We start from the raw sequence: 17,823 nt of genomic DNA, 5'->3' as shown, positions 1-17,823 counted from the left end.
TTTATCCTCACAACAACCATATCAAGTAGGTTAGGCTGAAAGTGTATGACTGGCCCAAGGTCAAGCTTACATGGCAGACTGGTGATTTGAGCATGTTTCTCAGACCCTGATCCAAAATTCTAACTCTACACCACATTGGCTGTTCTACACTTTATACACAATATAAAATGAACTTGGTGACAGGTGCATTACTAATTAAACTTTTATGTTTTATGAAAGTGGAATCTGCTACCTTAGCAAAAAAAATAGTAATTAGTCTTTGATCTCTTTCTTTCTTTGTTGGGAGGACTCCGGTGACCAGGAAGAGAGTCTAATTATCATTCCACAATCAGTTCTGGAATCAGTTGGGTTTTTATTGCATGTCAGCTGTGTCTGTGGGCTAGCTTAACCGTGGAACAAGCTCCCTCCCTCCCACTTTCAATCCAGTTTAGAAATCTACCCCCCCCCCCAAAAACCCTAAATAATCTCACTGACCAGTGTAAGGGGGAAAACACATTTACAACTGGCTTTAGGACAAGAATTTACCTCACAGAGACCACATATAAAAGTTTCTGTGTTTGGAAAAACTACTGAGTTGGCAAAACTGCTACTGGCGCCAAACAGAAGTAACTGAGGGCTGCTCATCCGTGGTTCTTAGAACAGTAACTGAGGTGGGAGCTGAGACAAGGTTTACTTCCATGAAGAGGCCTGGTAGTTGGTAGAGTTGTCTGCCACATTTTATGAACACTGTCTATGATTAGCAGGCAGGCAGAGCCTGGCAACCAGCAGGAGACTGGCGGTGGGGTGGGGGGGGAGGTCCTAGGGGCACAATCAGCAACAGCATGACATTACTTCTGCGGAAAGCTGGAAGTGACACCATATCTCTCAAAGAATCACTGGAAACTATATGGTAAAACCATAGGCTTTCCCAGCAATTCCTACAAAAGACTGATTTCAGATACAAGTTTTCCTCAGAAATGAAGACACATTGTTACCCAAATTATGATTTTTATGTTTATATTTCTCCTGCCATTGTGGGAGGCCTGGCAATCCTAGCACTTCCTTTTCCCATATGAATAGGTAGCATTCTTTCTACATGTTTTGATGGTATTTTGAAAGTGGAATTGTCAAAAGAAAGGCAAAAAAGGAAAAGGAATGCAGAAATACCCAAGATTCTGTCAAAAGAAAATGAAGCCTTCAAATGAATATTCAGCCCTCACACACAACCACACGGAGACTTATTAAGGGCCTAACCATTAATACAGACAGATGTCCTAGTTTTGCTGCCTGCCTTGAACTGCAGGAAAAACAGCCATGTTGTCAAGTACCTGGCAGACAACAATTAATTGCTAGTGGACTACTTTCCCATGGTTTGCTTATTATATAACCATAATATACAGGCAAACTGATTTTTATTTGCTCATCCTGACAGACTAGATAATTACCTGAATTACTATGGGTTTATAGCTGTATACTTTCTGTCCTTTATAGAACAGTGATCACATTACTTAATTAATTGAAGGATGTTTGTATTTTTGGTAGGAATTGCTTAGTATTTCCTTTCTAGAACCTGGAGTTGCCTCTTGCTTATTTTAAATCGATCAGACTGTGTGATAACCAGGCCACAATGTCTGCTGCCATTTTCTCTTTAGTTTAATTTCAAAGATGACTTTGTATGTCGCTCCCTGGAGACCTATATTGACTAATTCCCTTTTGCTGTAATTAAAGGAGAAAAGGGGGGAAGGAAGTCATAAATGGGATTTAAAGGAAAGCTTTTATATTGAATTTTGAGAGTTACATTTTATAAAACTTAAATGCTGACCCCAAAGGATTTTCTGAAAATTTAATTTAGGCTGTAACAAAAGGGGCACCTTTAAAAAGTAGAATTTGTATTCAGTCCCTTCTTGTGTGCTGTAAATGGACTTCTATCAGTTTTATGTGGCATGTTTCAATCCATGTGTACGGCTGAACCCTAATAAAAAATATTAGATCTTTCATTTTATATTTTATATAGTCTGCTAAAGACTTCAGAGCCATGAGATAAATTAATGTAAAATAAATATGAACAATTATAAATTATATTTCCAGGTCTTCCCTTAAATAGATTTTCATTGTCAATCAAATTGAGTATAGAAACAGTTTTTTTGTTCTTTTTAGCCTCCATATCCAGGGGCAGTATACCTCTGTATACTAGCTGCTTAGGAAAAAAGACAGCCAACAATACTCATATTTTTTGCAGACATTAAAGGCACCTGATCTACACTGTAGAGAAAGCTGTGAAATTAAGTAATCACATTTTAATTTTTTTAATACCATTTCTATATGTATGAATATGTAATCAACAAATTATGATGATTAATCATTACATTAATGGTGACAGCCATTATGTACAAAAGTATTATGAAAATATTGTCCCTATTATGAAAATATTATCCCCCAGTGGCTTGGGAGCTGCATTTGCCTCACCTCCTTTCCAAAATAAGGATGATGCTGAGTTTGGGGGGGGGGGGAGACATGCTGGGAGGCTGGGTTCCCTCACAATCAAGGATGAAGAGAAGGCAAACCTTACAAGCTTGTCCCTACCCTGTAACAGCACTCGTCAGTGTGGGTGGATTTTTACAAGTGCCCTGACTACTAATATGAAATAGAACCTGTCACATACCCCATATGATTAAAAAACGTATTAACCAGAAAAATAGTTTCATATCAGTAGCCATGTTGGTATGCAGTAGAAGAGCAATTTTCAGGTCCAGTAACACCTTTAAAGACCAACTAGATTTCAAGGGTATAAGCTTTCAAGAGTCAAAACTCCAGATGCATTTAGAACTGGAAGTATGTAGGTGTAATGATTGGCTTAGTTTAATATAACCTTTGTCTTTGGACCTTTAATCCAGTTCCTCCTTATTTTGCCTTAAACTTATTGCTCAGGAGGGCTCTGGTCACAACCAACACTTTTTATTTCTTCTCACACAGAGCCTCAGATGTTTTCTACTTTACCCAGGCTTTTACCTTGAGAACACCTTCTCTTTTGTGTTTGTGATCTTTATATTGCTGCCTCCCTGACTTCTTCATAAGGTTTTTGCTGCCTCCAAAGGCTTTTTCCTTAGACCTCCTCAATTTAACAAGTAATATAGGAAGGTTTGTTATACATGGTAGTTAAACAGAATGGGCAGCTTGTGAGGGGGAAAAGGGGTCTTTCTTGCTGAAACAAAAGTAGAACTTATTTATAAGAGCATAAGTGTGATGGTTACAGAGTTTTGTAAGTGTATTGGTTTCAGAATAGCAGTAATTGAGTCCAGTGGCACCTTAGAGACCAAGAAGATTTTTACAGTGTAAGCTTTCGAGAGTCAGAGCTCCCAACTTCATACATGTGTCTGAAGAAGGATGCTCTGACTCTCAAAAGGTTACACACTGAAAATCTTCTTGGTCTCTAAGGTGCCACTGGCCTCAAAAACTGCTGTTCTACTGCAGACCGACATGGCTATCCACCTAAACTGATTTCAGAATAGTTCTTAAGCTTGATGGTTTCAAAATAATTATATCTTAAAGGTATATTCACAGACACAGTCACACAGTTTATTTTCCCACACAGATCTTCACTAGCAGACTCAACTTTCTTCTCATCCACACAGATGTAAATTCACTTGGGCCTTTCCACACAGCTTGCCTGACCTAGATAGATTAATCTCATTCTCTGTCAGATATACACAACTGACCCAGGCTTCCACACAGTTGCCTGATTTAGTCAGAATAACCTCTTTCTGAGCTATACAAAGGCTGACTTAACCAGAATTTCCTAGATGGTAACTTTTTTCAGAAACACACAGGCATAGACTCTCTCAGGCCCCGCAGTTTGGCTGTTTTGACCAGAATGAACCCTTTCTCTCAGAACAGATTAAAAACTGCAGTTCACTCTGCCTCCTAGGGTACAGCTTCCATCAAGTCAGAGCAGACTCCATTCATCAATCCAGACCCCCTCCTCATTTCCTCAGAGGCCTATATTTAAACTCACAGCAACAATTTTTAAAAAAATCATTAACAAGCGGAAATAAAAATCGAAATTAAATATGTAAAACAATACAGTAGTTTTATTCAGCCAGAAAGCGGGAGGGGTAGTTGAAGTAAGAGTGTAAGGTATAATAATACTGTAATTAGCTTGATAGAGTTGAAGTTTGAAAAGCAGAAAATCAGCATTTGTAATGCGAGAAAAATCCAGTAGCCCTATTAAGACCTGGGGGTGGGGAGTTCATTGTCCAGTTGTAAATAAACTAAGTTTCAGCAATCCTGTGTTGTAATTTTCCTTTGATGTTTCTCTGCCTGAGAACTGCTACTCTTAGGTCAACAATAGAAAGTCTTGGCAGATTTAAATGTTCTCCCACTACTTTTTGAATGTTACGATTTTTGATATCAGATTTATGACCATTTATTCTCTTGCAAAGGTAATGACTTGTTTGTCCAATGTACAGTGTTGAAGGCCATTGCTGGCACTTGATAACATATATAACAATGGAAGATAAATGAATGAATGAGCCTGAGATGGTATACTGGGTGCTTTTCACATCCCAAATCTATCAACCTATTTATATTATTATTATATTTTATACACTTATTTCAAATACCCTTCCCGTCTTCTGGCAGGATAAAACTTTATATACTTCCACTTCTAAATATATCTGAATAAGGGAGCTTTGACTCTCAAAAACTCATACACTGGAAATCTAGTTGGCCTTTAAAGTGCTACTGGACCCAAACCTTGCCTTTTAACTAGGAAGAGTTTCATTATTATTATTATTTCTTAACTATTTTGATTGCCAAAGGAAGCTTTCTGCCTCTTTGAATTTCTAATTTCAATTATAAATCCTACTTGTCTCTTCTGATTGATATGATGAACAACACGGATGAAGAAAACTGAACAAGAACATATGCATATAATTCGGTTTGGATTGGAATAATGGGATATAGCAATGAATAACCAATGAATGATTCTGTCTAGGCCTTTGTCATGATAAAAACAATCCTTATTGCTTCATTCAGTCTTTTCCAAACCCCACATGTTTATAGCTCATGTGTCCTCTTATGGAAGACAAAACCTGAGGATCCATTCTATTAATCCATCCTTTAGCCTATTCCTTAAACCCAGTCAAATGCAAATGGGAGTGAATAACAACTACTTATGTTCCTACAAGAAATCAGGGGAGCTTAGAGAGTGCTTTATCTTGACTGGATCATGTGTGCCCCCAAAGTCATTTGGCCCACATTTCATACTACTTGTAGAGTAAAATTCATTATCATAAGTAGCCTGCCTTTCATATCTCTAGTGGACTGCCATTTTCAAACTTTGTGAATGTTTAAAAAACTTTACAACATCAAGAAAACTATTCATGCAAAATACTGCTTTGCATTAATGTTTTTCATTTTCATAGTTTTAACTATCATGCACGCATGAATGAATAAATGGCCACAGAGTCTGTGTTCGTGTCTAGAAGAGGTAGCCTGCAAGAAGCTGCAACTATTCATGCATTCTACCTGCAGTAAAGGTCCCCTACTGTTCTCACTTATTTTCCAGATACCATCTACACTGTTAAAGCTTGACAGTTTTCAGTGGGCTTGTCTCAAGGGGAAATTCCTAAATGCTGCAGAATTTCAGCACAAATAATATATTTGCAGGTCAAATCCTAGGGCTTAGCGTAAGCGCTGGAAGGAGAGAGAAGCAGTGCTGAAATTCTGAAGCAAACATGGAAATGCCTTTGTTCACCTCAAGATATAATCAATTAAACAAGAGGAACATGATCTTTTCTTCATTTAAATCTTATACAAAGCCAAAAAAGTGAGCCACTATGTAATTCCTTAGGGAATATAACTGTTTCCTCCATAAAATCTCAGCAATGATAAAGAATGATAGCTTGTTAGAAAATAATCTCAAATTTTTGTGTAGATGTTGACACAACATAATTGGGATAAAATGTGAGTTCTGGTGTGTTCTGTCTGAATATGCAATATGTTGAATATATTTACACTGCAGTCATAAACAGTTACAACTTTCAAAGATTTCAGTGAACTTTGGCGTAAAACTCCATTTGGATTACACTGCATGTATGTAGCATTCTAGTTTATTGTATATGGCCAAAGGCTGTTACAATCTTAAATTAAAAATACATACAATACAAGGCATTTTGTGAGTGACATGAGGGATGGTCTTCAGCAGCTAGAAGGAAAATAATTTTCTACACTGCTAGGCTCACGTCAAGGCTGGCTAAGATTACCACAGGGAATTTAGATCTAGGTTCCTGATAGAGAGGGCACAACAAAACATAGTGAAGTCGGTCCTCCACTTCTGGGGATCCACAGGGACATAGATGTTGGGGAACAGGTTTTTAGGTGTAATAACTTGTCAACATGGTGTAAAGTGACAGCCCCCTTCTCCTGCCGCTCGCAGATGGCTGGAGAAGGGGGCTGTCAGTTTCACACGCCCCACACCGGCTTCAGCCGATCAGCTGGGCGTTTGAAACAGACAGCCCCCTTCTGCTGCTTGTGGGTGGCAGGAGGCTGTCAGTTTCACATACCCCGTGTGGGCAGAAACGCCAGCCTGTCTGGCTTCACAAACCACTTACGAATCTGATGAACTGGGCCCCAAAAGTCATGGAGTTCATGGAAAACACGGCCCCACGAACCACGTTTTAACAAAGCATGAATTGGCCCGGTTCGTGCATTTTTATGTTTCATATTGCAATTCGTGCCCACCTCTACTCCAGATTAGAGTCCTGCTGCTTTTAACAACTACACCAAACTGGCTCTCAGGTGATATATAAGAATTTGGTTAATCAGTAAATTTAGTGGGACATCAGTGGGATTTAAGCATGACTAACATTCTTTGCATTGGGACCAACTTGAATATTGGACACATATGAAGCTGCATTATACTGAATCAGACCATTGGTCCATCAAGGTCTGTATTGTCTATTCAGACTGGCAGTGGTTCTCCAGAGTCATAGATGTCTTTCACATCACCTAGTACCTGATACTTTTAACTGGAGATGCCAGGGATTGAATCTAGGACATTCTACAAGCCAAGCAGATGCTTTACCACTGAGCCACAAGCCCTCCCCAGTATCTTTCACAGTCTGAAATAGCTAATCTGTGGAAGCATTTTGAGACTATTCCAGTGTGTTACTTTTGATGAAATTGTACAGTGTTGTTTCACTATCAAAAACATATTTTTTTCATTATCTTCCAGAAGGCACCTATTTTAATGCTTTGTTAGATATGTGTGTGTGTATAATGCAATATATTTATTATGTTTTATATACATGTATATATAATTATTTTATTAACAGCCAGATGATTAAGCTTCTAAAAGTATTTAATTTGTTCTTGACTAATTAAACACTTTGAAATATCAATGTTCTACACAAATGATGTTACTGAAATGGACTGCTGCCTTCTCTTTTACTAGACTGCTACCTTAGTAATATAAAACAAAATATCATACAGTCTTTGATAAATAGATGTGTCTGCTTTTTATAGTTTGCCCTGCAGGTCAGGAGATTTAAGCTTCACCGGACAAAGCAACTAAATGAATTCTGGAAATTTGCCCTCAAAAATGCCTTACCAGACATACAGATCTAGGGAGTGTCAGTTCAGGCGCCACTGCTGAGCTCAGTTGTGACAATCTAACACAAGAATCTCTCATACTGATAATTTATTTTAGAGATAAACTAGACTATGTTTTACAGCACTTTGTATTTGTCAAAGTAACGTGTAATGTTAGTCTGTTAGAAATGAATTCTTTGTCCAGCCCAACCCTCCAGAAATGACAAGTGTTCTGATTTGAGCTTTGTTGTAGTGTCAGCCTGTCATGATTCACAGATAATAGATGAAATATTTGATAGTTTATTTGTTCTTTCTGGCTATTTCATTTTTAAAATATAAAATTGTATAGAGAATGATATAGTAAAAAGCTTAACTTAGGCATGAGGAACAGGTTGAAATAGCAGACCACCCACAAATAAGCTGGGATCTGTATATACTTGGATCCTCTTTGGGTCTCAGTTAGGGAGAAAAGCAGGACAAAAATTAAAAATAAAGTATGTGAAAAGAAATGAATATCAAATAACTAAAAGAAAAAATTTAAATGGTATGATTAAGAATGAAAATGGTTCAGAATACAGAACATCCAGAGCAGTGGACAGTAAGTTAAAGGAAAGAAAGGAGGGAAGAGAAATCAATGTACTAATGACAGTGTGGTATAGAGGTTACAGCAATAAATTAGAACCTGAAAGTCAGAGATGAAACTTTCCACTCACTATGAAACCCACTGGGTGACTTTTGCTCAATCATTTTATTTTAACCTAACCTCTGATACTGCAGATGCCTCAAAGGGTTGTTTTAAGGGGAAAAATGGACAACCACATAGGTCACTCTGGAGGAAAGATGGGGTAAAAATGAATTCATTAATGAATCCCTGAAAGTTTATAAAAGGGAGAATTTGGAAAAGATTTCCAAATTGTTCCCTGAGCTGTTGTAGCACAGTGATTAAGTGGTTTGACTGCAAATCAGCACTGTACTGGTTTGAATCCCACTACTGCCATGAGCTCAGTAGGTGACCTTGGGTAAGCCACTCCTCTCAGCCCCAGCTCCCCAGCTACATTGTGGGGATAAAAATAACACTAACTTGTTCACTGCTCTGGGTGAGGCACTAATCTGTTGTTGTTGAATTCCGATTTCAACAACAATGTATCAATGCATCTATGTTTATCATGAAGCCTTGTTGTAGTTCAATACACAAACTGTTCTACTATATGACAATCACTGTAATGCAGTAGGCCCATTAAAATTAATGTAGATTGTAGGGTGGTACATTTGATTAAAGATGAATTAGGTTGTTTCATTAGGTTCCTGTTTGGAAAGATTGTAGCTCTGATATGAGTTTCTTTCTATACATTGCAGACGGCTTCATTCTAATTACTTATACTGTGACTGCCATCTGGCTTGGCTTTCTGATTGGCTGCGTCAGAGGCGATCAGTTGGACAGTTTACATTCTGCATGGCACCTGTTCACCTGAGGGGATTTAATGTTGCTGATGTTCAGAAAAAAGAATATGTCTGCACAGGTAATATTACCGTAGGTTTATTGTTTTATTTTGTTCTGTCATTTTATCCTGATGTTCACGGTAAAAACTGAATAAACTATTCTAATGTTGGTCCTATTTAAATGTCTCTCCTTGACAGTTCCAATTCAATCATGACCAAGCTAAACAGTGTAATAATATTTCTATGATTTGTTCAGAGTCTTTTCTGAACTGCTGGGCTGTGTTAACGATTCTGTACTTAAATTGTCTTTTTTCAATTGGTGTCTCAGATCATATTAATGTGAAAGAGTAATTAACAAATAATGTGATGCCATTTCTCAGGGGAAAACCTTGTGAGCTCTATATCTGACTAGCATACAAATTGAGTGAATTAGTAAGTGTATGTGAAACATTGCAGTTTAATTTAATGCACAATGAGCTTGGTTGGGTATATGTTCACTGATTGAGTCAAGAAGGTTCTGCATTGCTTCCTCAGCTATGATATGAAATTTTGGGAGATGTAATTTTCTTTAAAATGACGCAACTTTTTTAGTTTTTACTTTACATACAATGCCTATAGGAGAAATTGAATAAACGTTGTTGGAAATAAATATCTTTTCAGATTGTTATATAGTTATTTTCAGTCTACAGTAGCTGTTTTTTACTATGTTAGTTCTGGATAAGTTATTTCCTCCACAATAAAACATTATTTGAAATGTTTAGTAATCATACTGCATCTTATCAGACTTGACAGGTAACATACCTTATGAGTAAAGCATATGATTTCTCCAAGGTTGCACAGGTAAACTGAAGGATACATGGTACATATACAAACTGTGCTTGGATGCATGTCCAAGTCTGTCCCCTCATACGGAGGTATTTTTCAGTCCATGAGAAAAACTATGCAGTGCAAGAAATCTTCCTCCTTGCATACTTACAGTGCTGGGAAATTAATGACTTAGGCCAGAGTAACTGCATTGTTAATATCAGAACTCCTTTTTGAACCCTTCAGCTCGTTTGGAATGAGATGATCTGCTTCCTGTTGAGGACTTCAAAATCAAGCCATAACAGCACAGGCTTCTAATATCAGAGTTCTTGTAGAATTCTTGTATTGATGGTGGTTGTGGGTTTTCCAGGCTGTATTGCCATGGTCTTGGCATTGTAGTTCTTGACGTTTCGCCAGCAGCTGTGGCTGGCATCTTCAAAGGTGTAGCTGCTGGCGAAACGTCAGGAACTACAATGCCAAGACCACGGCAGTACAGCCCGGAAAACCCACAACCACCATCGTTCTCCGGCCGTGAAAGCCTTCGACAATACATCAATTCTTGTATTATTTAGTCATTCGTTTATTTCTAAATTTCTGAATTGCCTTGAAAACAAATTTAGGCACCCAAGGCCTAAATTTAACATAGAGTTTATTATGCTTGGACAGTTGAATATTTGCCTTCCAGCAGAGCAGTATCCATTAAGAAAATTAAGCCTTTTCTTCTAGAGGAAGACTGGGAAGCCAGACAGGTGTCTTGTTAAATGGTATCAGGATCGTCAACAGATATATTTAGGAGGAAAAACATCCTCTCACTTCTTGGCAGATTCAATTCTGTAGCTTCCTCTAAACATAAAGACATGTGTGAAAGAGAGATGAGATTGCTCAATGTATTTCAATGAGTACAACAGAGAACATCCAAAGATTTGTAATACAAAATCAATTTTGGTACAACAGAGAATTTGTGTGTCTGCAGGAGTAGCCAGTAGGAGATATATTAGAAAGATGTTGGCCCTGAAATGAGAGATAAGTCAAGAATCCTAAGGTCTGTGTCATGATCCCCTCTGACCCACTCAGTGACTCTTACTTGGAATCCCCAGGAGATGAGCCCAAGGAGCCAAGGCTAGTGATTGAGGAGGATCAGAGGGAAGGGCCCAACACTGTGGAGGCATTTGTAGACAACGGCTCATCAGCATTAGAGCTTTCAGAGGCTCTAATGCTGATGAGCTTTCAAGGGCCAGCTTCAAACCTCAAATGAGCCTGTAGCTCCTCAGGACCCTTTTCCTGTCCATAGGAATGCCAGCAGGAAAAGGCCTGAGCTAAAATGGCACAGAGGAGGCAAAGTGCCACCCAGGCTGCATGCAACCCCATGGTAGAGGTACAGCAGCCACTGAGGGTGGTTCCTTGCAGGACCTAGGCAGGGACTCCAACACCTGCAAGCAGGGCTTTTTTCTGGGAAAAGAGGTGGTGGAACTCAGTGGGTTGCCCTCAGAGAAAATGGTCACATGGGTGGTGGCCCCGCCTCCTGATCTCCAGACAGAGGGGAGTTTAGATTGCCCTCCGTGCTGAGCAATCTAAGCTCCCCTCTGTCTGGAGATCGGGGGCGGGGCCACCACCCATACGACCATTTTCAAGAGGTTCCAGAACTCCATTCCCCCATGTTCCCCCTGAAAAAAAGCCCTGCCTGCTAGCAATACAGCTGAAGCCAAATACCTCCCAGCTTACCATCCCTACTTTGGCTGGAATGATAACCTTGCTAGATCAACCTGTTCATAAGGTCACAGCCTTTGGTTGCTAGATCCACTCCAGACTTTGCCTGTGCTTAGGGTACCTGACTTCCGGGTGGGGCCTGAAGATCTCCTGGAAGTACAATGAACCCAGACAACAGAGTCTAGTCCCTCTGGAGAAAGTGTCTGCTTTTGAGGTTGGTCTCCATGGCATTGTACTCCGATGAGGTCTTTCCCCTCCCCAAACCTTGCCCTCCTCAGGTTCCACCCCCAGAACCTCTGGGAATTTCACAACCTAGTGTTGGCAACACTAGAGGCTGTACTTGTACTCCAGATCCTGACTGGTGATCATCTGTTGGGTAACACCTGGCTCTTGAGAAGACCAGCAGACTGGCAAGCCTGAAGCCAGAACAACCTCTGTACTCATTAGGAGGAGTTCTGGAGACAAGGCCTATGACAAGATGGAGGAATCTTTTATATCTCCTAATTTCTGACTGATTAATACACTTTTGTTCTTGCACATGAGATCACTGTCATTTTTTAGATGTAATATGACTCACTGAACTTCTAAAACAGGCTAGAAAGATACATAACAGAACAGAATGGTGGCCTTTTCTAACCATAGTGTGAATTTGAGCATAGTTTTGAACATTCTTTTTGAGTAAGGCTCAAAAAGGTTAATGTTGGTTTAATACTGAGGGATCCCTGGCTAATTAGTACTGTACTTCTTTACAGATTTAGATTCCTGTCAGCTTGTATTGTATATTTACTTGAACTCACAGTAGTGCATTGGAAAGGTGCCCTATAAATAAAAATACTTTCCTTTCATTTTGTGCTAAATAACATTTTCTGTCAGGGTATCTATATAAACACAGCAGCATTATGCTCTGAAATTGCTCCAGCTGTGAATTAATGATTTTGTTGATCAAAATGGTTCTTGAGAGGAACTTCTAACTCTGTAAACATCGATGTATTGTCGAAGGCTTTCACGGCCGGAGAACGATGGTTGTTGGGGGTTTTCCGGGCTGTATTGCCGTGGTCTTGGCATTGTAGTTCGTGACGTTTCGCCAGCAGCTGTGGCTGGCATCTTCAGAGGTGTAGCACCAAAAGACAGAGATCTCTCAGGACACTGAGAGATCTCTGTCTTTTGGTGCTACACCTCTGAAGATGCCAGCCACAGCTGCTGGCGAAACATCAGGAACTACAATGCCAAGACCACGGCAATACAGCCCGGAAAACCCCCAACAACCATCTGTAAACATCATTCAGTGTTTTTAATTTTGTAGAAAGAAATAAAATATTTTGTCCACATCATCAGCAGTACCCCTCAGTAAGGAAAATCAAGTTACCACACTCATTAACAGTTTTATATTTTATTGAAATTTCCTCGGACCTGGACCAAAATAGCTTTAAAAAGTATTTTAACTTTTCGTATTAAATTTTGCCCCATCTGCCGCATCAGTGAATTAATGTCCTAGTGCAATAAGTTAAGTTTGCAGTCCTACTGCTTATTTTAGAATTTATTTATACATCACCTAAAAAATCAGTAGAAAGGAAAGAGATGGCAGTTTTGTCGGCAAGCCCTTAACCCACAGTTTAATAATTACTGTTTGTGATCCAGAGGAAAGATGTGATTCCCTTTTTTGCCTTTTCCTGTGTGACAAAGGGATTAACAGCAAGAGTTATCCTGACAGGTTTCGTGTTTATAATGCCAGAGATTAGAAGGTTTTTAAACTGTTTTTTCTAAACTTTTACCTCCTGTAGTAGTGAGAGCTTAGCAGAACAGAAGCAGTGTCAATCTTGCAATTTGGCCATAATCATTTATGGAAAGTATGTGTCCCTTTCTAGAAAGTAGTATGTTAATATAATTACACAAAGACTTTTTGTTGGTTGAATGACAAGAAGACTAAGATAAAACCCTACCTACACTTCTACAATTGTATTCCTTACTGAATGTTAGAATGTACTTTTTTGCAGGCATTCAAATTTATTCTTATTGGATAATATCAGATATATATGTTTTAGTGAGACATTTATATCCTGCTTATCATAAAGAGTCTTCAAGGTGGCTCCAAATGATAGAAAATTTGCAGCAAAGGTTTAAAACCATAATTAAATAACAACAATAAACACTGACCAGAAGGATAAAAACAGTAAACAACACAACTCAAATTAGCAGTAAATCTAATGAAAAGCCACCATTTCATTCAAGTTTGATTCATTATTGTTTGTTAGACACAGTAGCCAAAAATTGAATTTCATATCAAGCCAATATTCTTCTGGTTACCAAATATTGACGTATAAAGACACATAATGTGTCTTTAATGACTGGTTTCGAGCTTCCCAAGGCCATGTTCTCACTTTGTAAATGTGGAGATAGTGGGCTTGACTAGATAGACTCTTGGTCTCATGCAGAAATGCAGTTCTTGTATTCTTTTGTGGGTCCAGCATTGAAGGTAAGGGGGCAAGCGCAGGTGGCACAAAGGCACAAGTACAACTTGTTGGATTAAAAGAAGGCCACAAACTTATTGGTCCGCAACTTATGGAGCCTTGGTGCAGCATAGGGCATGGATCCAAGCATTGGCTGGCCCATCTGCTGTCTGATGACCCCCTCACCCCTTCAGCCTGCCTGCTGAAGAGGGAAACTGTGAGATGACAGGCTGTGGGATTCATATAGGTGCAAACCTCTGCGTTGATCCCCCTGCCATCTGGGAGTGGCTGGCTGGTGATTTGAACCTGTGGTCAAGTCGCAGTCCTACTGAGACACCAAGAAGCTACTGGGCCCCTGAGAAGATGGTGATGCCATGTCCCCTCACCCCCATGCAGACCTCAAAGGTGGCCTTGAGTGAGTCCTTGTCTGGGTGCTTTCATGTAGTTTATGAAGCCCAGTCTCTCTCTCTTTCTCTCTCTCACACACACTCACACACATCAAATCTGGAACTACTGGATTTAAACATTATGTCTGTAATTCAGAGTCAGAAGACCATTAGATCCACACCATCACACTACACCATAGGATCTAAGATCATTTAGATCATTAAGTCCACACGTGCACCAGTGCTTGAGTTGTTTTCTGCTTAGCCTTCAGCCAAGCCCCTACACTTTTAAAACTCCCTGAGTTTTAAAAACAGTTTAGGAATTCCACATTCCTACAGCTGAAGTGGAAACTCTAGTGTATATGACATTGCTCCCAAACAAAGATGCCATGTTATTGATTCACAACCAGTATTGTTAAAAACAATGAACTTCCATGAACACAAGGAACATTCTACCATTTTTTTTAAATCATGGGAATGTGGACAGAGAGTACAAGACAGTGCAATGGAATAGTTCAACCATTATTCACAAATTTTGCTGACAGAATGCCTAGTGCTGCTATAATTCTTCGGGGGAGAAAGATATCTTGAAGTGATGATGCTGCCATCTCCTGAATTATGGATACAGAGGTATGATTTCAGGCTGTCAAATATCTAGGAATTGTGTAAAAAATTCCCAGTCACTCCTACGTAACGGTATAATTCCTGATTAAAATCATTTGAGATGTAATTAAACATCTTATATATTACTATGTACGCTTGGGAAAAGTGGGACAACAAGGCCCAGGGTCTACATGGTCTGCAATAGAACAGCAGAATTTGAGTCCAGTGGTACTTTAGAGACTAACAAGATTTTCAGGGTATGAGTTTTCAGAAGGCAGAGCTCCCTTCTTCAGGTGCCACAAGACTCAAATCCTGCTGTTCTATATGGATCTATACCTGGTAATAGGTGTGCTTTTATTTTCTAATTGTTTTTGGTTAATCTGTAATTAAGGTATTGGGTGGGTGGTAAATAATGGTCAAAATACAGCAAATTAATTTGGACATGCACAAAGTATTGTATGTGTTTCCAATAGCACTTTGGGCTTTTTAGATTAATCTCTCAGATATACGCAGACTACCCCAGGTGCGCCTGCAGTTTGCCTGACTTAGGCAGAATTAGGTTCTCAGGCAGGCACACAGCTTGCCGGATTTAGCCAGGATCCTTTCTCTGGGGAACACACAGACTCTCTCAGGAACACAGTTTCATTGAACTTGGCAGAATAAATACTTTCTTTAAGGAAACACACAGACAGTTCGGTTACATGCAGTTTACCTGACTTAATTAGAATAACATCTCTCTTAGGTGTACAAAGAGTGACTGAAAAACCCATGCAGTCCTCCTCCTCCTTTCCTACATTCAAACTCACAGCAATGACTTTAAAAATACCAAATTAGCAAACAGAAATAAAGTACTCAAACTTAATTATATGCAAAACATTACAACAACATTAGTTGAATCACATGTATAAATATTCCAGATGTGGTGGATAGTGACATTAGGCCCTTTCACTATATTGCTGATGTTGATTAAGGGACATCATTGGCACTTTGTTCCATTGTGCCTTGATGAGATTCCACCATGATATTCTTATTGCATGTTACAAGCTGCTTTAAATTAGGAGTTTGTCTTTATGCCGCCGTTGTTTACTGCCTCTTAGAGTAGCATGATTCTCCAGAGCAGAATTTAGGCCTGATATAATGTGCTGCCTTATCTTCAATTGACCGCTATAGGTGATTACAAGAGGTGTCCTGTTGTTCCTTTTAGGCTGCTTGTGCAGTAGTTGTTGTTCCCTAGGACTGAGTCCTGAGTTTGTGATTTGCATCTAAACGTTTAATCTAACTGCTCTTTACTTGGCAGAGATATAATCTAACTATTTGTCTCCATGAAGATACATATGCAGAGGTTATTGGCAGTTCCTTACAGTCATGAGAGCAATAAGAATAGGTTTACTCTGTTTTTGCTGTCACCTACAAATAGACTTCCTGGATCTATTTGTATCTAGGTATCTGTTGAAGAGGAAATTTGAGAAAAATTTAGCTTAAATATTGAGATTCTTTCTTTCAACTTGAATTTGTACTGTTAATGTTTTAAACTGTTTAAATGTTTAATGTTTAGCACATAGTCTTCTGTCAAGCAGTATATGTGTATCTAATGTGTATATAATGTACATTCAGTTATGGTCAGTGGCTGATTAGTGTTTCTATTAAATGATGAAAATTCATGTGTAAATTGGTAGTTTGATGTATTACATATTTTGAGGGACAACATTTGGGCCCTTAATGAATATTTGTAAACATTACATTTGGACCTAGGTAAGTTTATGTTTAATAAAGCTTCAGGTGGTTTGCTGTTTCTTATTTCTGCATATATTTGTTTTAAGTGTTTGAAATAGGTTTAGGAAATTTAATATTACATTTTAAAATTACTGTTCCATTCAGATTTCTCTATTTCTGTCTCTCTCTCTCTGACACACACACACACATTTTTGATGTGTTTTAGTCACAAAACTCAGTGAATTATAAGTAAAGACACTTTTATTAGTATTAATTATATAGCAAGTGTATGAACTGGCAACCAAATTTTATAGTAATGCCAGTTTAGATGATGGTACTGATTATTTTACTGATATTGAGTCCCTCACTTTCTCAGGTTCTCACGCTGAACCTCCTTCTTGCAATGCCAATTCCATCAGTTGCCCATCTACTTGTACTTGCAGCAACAATATTGTGGATTGTCGAGGAAAGGGTTTAACTGAAATTCCAGCCAACCTTCCAGAAAGTATTGTTGAAATGTAAGTATTAACGTTCTGTGCTCTGTAGAGCTGTATTTCAGCCAAAGATGGCCATCTTGTGTACAACATCATCCTTGAACTTTGAACACCCCATTGCGGAATAATGCTTATTTACCAATGGCTTATTGCAAAATTTATCCATCGTTATAAAAATATCCTTAAACACAATAGTTGTGTTTTTTTCAATATTTATTTATTTACGTCATTTATAGTCTGCCTTTCTCACTGAGACTCAAGGCGGATTACACAGTATGGTTAATACAATCAGTATCAAGTAAGTACATTTCAATACAATATCATGAGGTAAACATATACAAGTTTAAAGACATAGCATTAGCAAGGATCCAAGAAATAGTAGAGATGCTGAAGCAAAACATAATCAATTCTAGGACTAACATTAGACAGCATGGAGCGACGGTTGTACATAGGAGTACATATTTAAAGCAACAGATATGACGCAAAAATGGTGATGAAGTCTATGATCCCCAACTTGTTAGTGAAGCACCTGAGACCCCATCCCTACAATGCAGCCCTCCCATTTGAGTAAAAAGCCTTTTTGAATAGTTTGGTTTTGCATCGTTTACGGAAAGCCAGGGGAATGGGGGCTCTTCTGACTTCCTCAGGCAGGTCATTCTA

The 17,823-nt window shown here is 38.8% G+C and overlaps 1 protein-coding gene across 1 annotated transcript in view; it reads left to right on the top strand.

The window, feature by feature from the left end:
- The window catches only part of SLIT3 (slit guidance ligand 3), a 633,135-nt gene that overhangs the window by 376,886 nt on the left and 238,426 nt on the right, over window positions 1–17,823 (top strand). The window contains exons 8-9 of the mRNA XM_054977013.1: window positions 8,926–9,089; window positions 17,046–17,187. Coding sequence (XP_054832988.1) covers window positions 8,926–9,089; window positions 17,046–17,187 — 306 coding nt within the window. The remainder of the gene's footprint in view (window positions 1–8,925; window positions 9,090–17,045; window positions 17,188–17,823) is intronic.

Source organism: Eublepharis macularius, chromosome 4, assembly GCF_028583425.1.
Source record: "Eublepharis macularius isolate TG4126 chromosome 4, MPM_Emac_v1.0, whole genome shotgun sequence".
In the NCBI taxonomy this organism is placed as follows: domain Eukaryota; kingdom Metazoa; phylum Chordata; class Lepidosauria; order Squamata; family Eublepharidae; genus Eublepharis; species Eublepharis macularius.
Note: the sequence above shows the minus strand (reverse complement) of the source record. Positions and strands in the feature narration are given on the sequence as shown.